The sequence below is a fragment of the Balaenoptera borealis genome (assembly GCF_965194805.1).
Source record: "Balaenoptera borealis genome assembly, chromosome: 15".
NCBI classification, from domain to species: domain Eukaryota; kingdom Metazoa; phylum Chordata; class Mammalia; order Artiodactyla; family Balaenopteridae; genus Balaenoptera; species Balaenoptera borealis.
Window position 1 is genome coordinate 45,300,239 of NC_138871.1, and position 4,392 is coordinate 45,304,630.

The following is a 4,392-nucleotide window of genomic DNA, read 5'->3' on the forward strand; positions in this document are numbered from 1 at the left end:
GAGCAACTAGTTTTGTCTTACTAAAGGTAATAATTCACCACTCACTACTGGTCAGAAAGTTCTACCAAGCATTAACAGGTGTAACTGTCAAAACGCTACAGAATTAGGAAACCTTATTTAAGGACGCGTCCAACTAGAAATCCTGGAGTAGGGAAAGAATATGGCTAAAGGGAATTGTTAATTATTGGTATATCATCAGTGAATCTAATAATCAGTTTAATAAACTTCAAGTGCTTACTTTAGTTCATTGATACCAAGAAGCAGGCTTCCCTGAACTGTGCTCCATAGATAAAATATATGGTACCAGTCAAATACTGTAAAACCATTATTTTTCAGTGTCAAGAGTACCAATGAGCAAACCTCAGAACTTAAATTCCAAAGAGGAGTTCACACTCAACATTAAAGGACTTTGGGTGAATTTTTTTTAATAGATCTTTATTGGAGTGAGTATAATTGCTTCACAATACTGTTAGTTTCTATTGTACAACAAAGTGAATCAGCCATATGCAGATCAATTTTTTAACTGATAACTTCTTAAGACAGCTCTGCGGCCTTTAAACTTCCTTTGTAGGAAACAAGTGTCAATACACTGTAGCTTCCTTTTAGGCAAGGTTATAATACCAATTCACACAAACCAATGTTTCTCAATCTGGGGGCGGGGAAGGTTCCTACTGGAACCTCCAGTAGGTGGTGGTGTGCTACTGGCAGCAAGTGGGTACAGACCAGGGATGCTGTTCATCACCCTATGATACACAGGAAAGTCCCTACACCCAAGGATTATCAGTCAAAAATGTCAATACTGCTGAGGTACAAAGAAACTGGCCTGTATCTAAACAGCTGGTATCAAATACAACATAATTCTGCCAAGTACAGGTTACCTAAGAAAATAGTGCGATTAATTTGATGCTTAAAACCCACTTTTAAAATCACTGGAATAAAACTCAACATTTAAACGTTAGTTCATTTAGTTCATGTCTTTTATTAACCAATATACAATCACTTGTCTTCCGGTTTGTTGAAACAATAGGTCAGACAACATTTGCCACAATAATGTCTGTCAAAGTGGCTGGCCATAAAAACTCCAGCACCACATTCATCGGAAGGGCACTCCCGACGAAGGCGACTGATTTTGCCATTCTCATCCACCTAAAAAGCATAAACTTGCTGTTAAGATAATCTTACAACATACTGTGAAGTCTAGCTTAAATGACTCAAAATATTTAACCTTTTAATCACACAACAGTGATATTTCTTAGTACTTACAAACCGAAGCACCCCAAATTCTCACCAATAATTACTACAACAAAAAAGTTCAGAGTTTTTAAAGCCCAGCCTTGCAAGAGGTGGACAGAGTTAAGACCTGAACCCAGATCTGACTTCAAAATCAGAAACTTAGTTTGGAATAAAGTAGCTAGAGGTAAACCCCATTATATAGAGCTTATTCAAATACCAAACAGGAAAAAACCCCAAACTTTTATATTAAAGAGTTTGAAACCAGAGATAAATTATTATTTTTAATAATTTGGCTCACCTTATAGTATTTCAGGACAGCCAGCTTAACCTTCTTTCTCTTATGCTTGTTCTTCTTGGGAGTGGTGTAAGACTTCTTCTTCCTTTTCTTAGCACCACCACGAAGTCTCAACACAAGATGAAGAGTGGACTCCTGTTATTGAACAGAGAACAGAACAGCCTTTAAAAATGGTTACATTAATGCTAGTGCTCCGTGGAAAATGGACAACCAGCATCATGCACATTCTAACTGGATGACAGGAAGTATACCCACAGATGGGGGAGTCTTAGAAAAAGAGGTATCTGATTCCTATATACACTCTTAGTTCATAGAGAGATTAAAGAACACATTAAATTACACCATGGGATGCAATACGCAAAATCCAAAATGTAGAAGACTATAGCAGCACTTCTCAAATGTTGGTGTAGAAATCACCTGGGAATCTACTGCTAATTCTAATGCTATTCTCCCCACTGTTTGAGTATTAGTCAAAATTTCCAAATTAAGACACAAATATTCATACTTAAGGGACTTCCCTGGTGGCGCAGTGGTTAAGAATCCGCCTGCCAATGCAGGGGACACGGGTTCAAGCCCTGGTCCAGGACGATCCCACACGCCGCGGAGCAACTAAGCCCATGGCCAAAACTACTGAGCCTGCGCTCTAGAGCCCGTGCTCCGCAACAAGAGAAGCCACCGCAATGACAAGCCCGCGCACCGCAATGAAGAGTAGCCCCCGCTCCCCGCAACTAGAGAAAGCCTGCATGCCGCAACAAAGACCAAACACAGGCAAAAATAAAAAAATAAATTATAAAGGGCTGCTTTTCTCCAAACAGACCTTTTGAATGTTGTAGTCAGACAAAGTACGTCCATCTTCCAGTTGCTTGCCAGCAAAGATCAGTCTTTGCTGGTCAGGAGGAATTCCTAATGGGAAACAAGTTGAACAAACAAATTAACTGACTGCAAAACAAGCATATCTGCTCAAGATTTATAATCCTGAATCAAATAAATGGTACTACCATCCATCAGTGAGTTCTTACTACAGGGAAAATATAATTGTAAATGTTTAAACAGTTTATCTCATTTAATCCTAACACACGTTAACCACTTTACAGATAAGTATACATGTGTAAATTAACTAGCATGTCCAAAATCACACACGTGAAAGGTACTACAGCTTGGCTCCACGCTGATAAACGTCTGTCTACTGTGTTATTCCAAAAGGATTTTTGTCAATCTAACCTCTTCCCACCCCACAAAGAGCAGATATGTCTAGCGCCTGACAGAGCCTCTGCAAGTTAGTTTTTCTGAATCAGAAAATATTAACTTGCCTTCCTTGTCCTGGATCTTGGCCTTTACGTTTTCTATTGTATCCGAGGGTTCGACCTAGGAGTTTTGAAGTGCAAACGTATAGGTAACACAATCAGGAACTAGAGTAATCGCTCCATTCAGTTAGAAGGTCATCCGGGAGCCGAGCCGGTGGGGGCTGAAGCCTACCTAGTAGAGCCGTTGGCTCACGCAGCTGGAGACAGGCTCCCCGGCGCGCACGCTCCCTCCCCTAGCCCCGGGCGGCGGCGGCCGGGCCACATGGTGCTCGCGCCCACCTGCGGGGAGCGCCACCCTCCCACCTCGCGACCCCGGCAGCGGCTACCTGGCGGGAACCACCAGAGGCGACAGACTCGGACTTTAGGCATCGGAAACCTGCCCTATTCCCCAGCTCAGCAAAACAACCCTCCCTTTACGGCCAAGTTTTAGAACCCAAGCTCGGAAACGTATTGTAAGGCGGAAAGCAGCGCGCCTGCCGAAACCCGCCTCAGACACCCCCCTCCTTCAGGCCGCGGCTTCTCCCACCGCCTGGCCCGTACCTCGAGAGTGATGGTCTTCCCCGTCAGGGTCTTCACGAAAATCTGCATATTGGCGGCGGTGCCACCTGAGAGTGAGGAAAAGGAGGAAACCGGTGAGGTTAGGGACAGAGGAGGCGTGATAGTAGGCCGCGGGCCGGAGAACGGCCGAGAGCACATACTCACCGCAGATGGCGGATCCGAAAAGAAGGGCGTCGCGCCGGCCCACGGGCTTTCCCGGGGCCCCCGCGGAGGCCCCGCCTCCTAGGCGGCCACGCCAAATGCCTGAGCGCTGTCGCAGCGGCTGTCCAGCCACGTGCCAGACCAGCTCGTGACCTCATTTGTCCTCCCGGTAGCCTGGCTTATTTCTCACTTTAGCTTTCAGAATGCTCTTGAAATAGCAGATTTAAGCAACTTAAAAATGTCTTTAAAAGAATTTTCCACCGTAGTTGACGTGGCTAAGAGGGTCTTTAAAAAGGGGTGGGGTTGAGGGGGCCTCATGAGGAAAACGGAGGAAATAGAAGTGTCTTCTGGGAATTGTAGTTTTCCGCTGCTTTCTTTTCTCTAGGACTACTCGTCCCAAGATGCAGTTCCACAGCCCCGGGCTCCCTAGTTACTATCGCCTAGCCCTGGCGTCGGGGTTTGGAGGAAGGGGTTAAGGTGAGGAGGGAGCAAGGGTGAAGCGCAGTAATGGTTTCGGGGAAGATGGAAACGGGTCGGAAGTGACTCGGAGGGAAGGTTAAGAGGCTGGGGAAGAGTGGGGGCCCGAAAGTGTCATCACCCACTTAATGAGGCGGTGAGGGGCGGATGATCCCCTGGGCCTTCAAGGGAAGGGCACACCTGTGGCCAACTCCAGGCAAACTGAAAAATAGGTGGTATCCTCAAAACCTCTTGTCCGTCCTTGTCTCGCCCTGTAGCCCCTCCCCGCCTTCAACCCCGGAGGTTCTCCTAGTTTAAGGAAGGTTCTGTCTTATATGTCACTATGCAGTGTGAAACGGTTAAATATGTTGAAAATCTCAGGAGTTTTCAAATTTTCAAATGAGG

At 45.4% G+C, this 4,392-nt stretch overlaps 1 protein-coding gene across 1 annotated transcript; it reads right to left on the reverse strand.

The window, feature by feature from the left end:
• Positions 1-414: 414 nt before the first annotated feature.
• On the reverse strand, positions 415-3,437 carry RPS27A (ribosomal protein S27a). The gene is made up of 5 exons (XM_082358378.1): positions 3,373-3,437; positions 2,839-2,893; positions 2,346-2,431; positions 1,532-1,663; positions 415-1,146 (listed from the first exon to the last, which is right to left on the reverse strand). The coding sequence occupies exons 1-5, from the start codon at positions 3,418-3,420 to the stop codon at positions 997-999; spliced, it is 471 nt and encodes a 156-aa protein (XP_082214504.1). The 5' UTR covers positions 3,421-3,437; the 3' UTR covers positions 415-996.
• Positions 3,438-4,392: the final 955 nt, after the last annotated feature.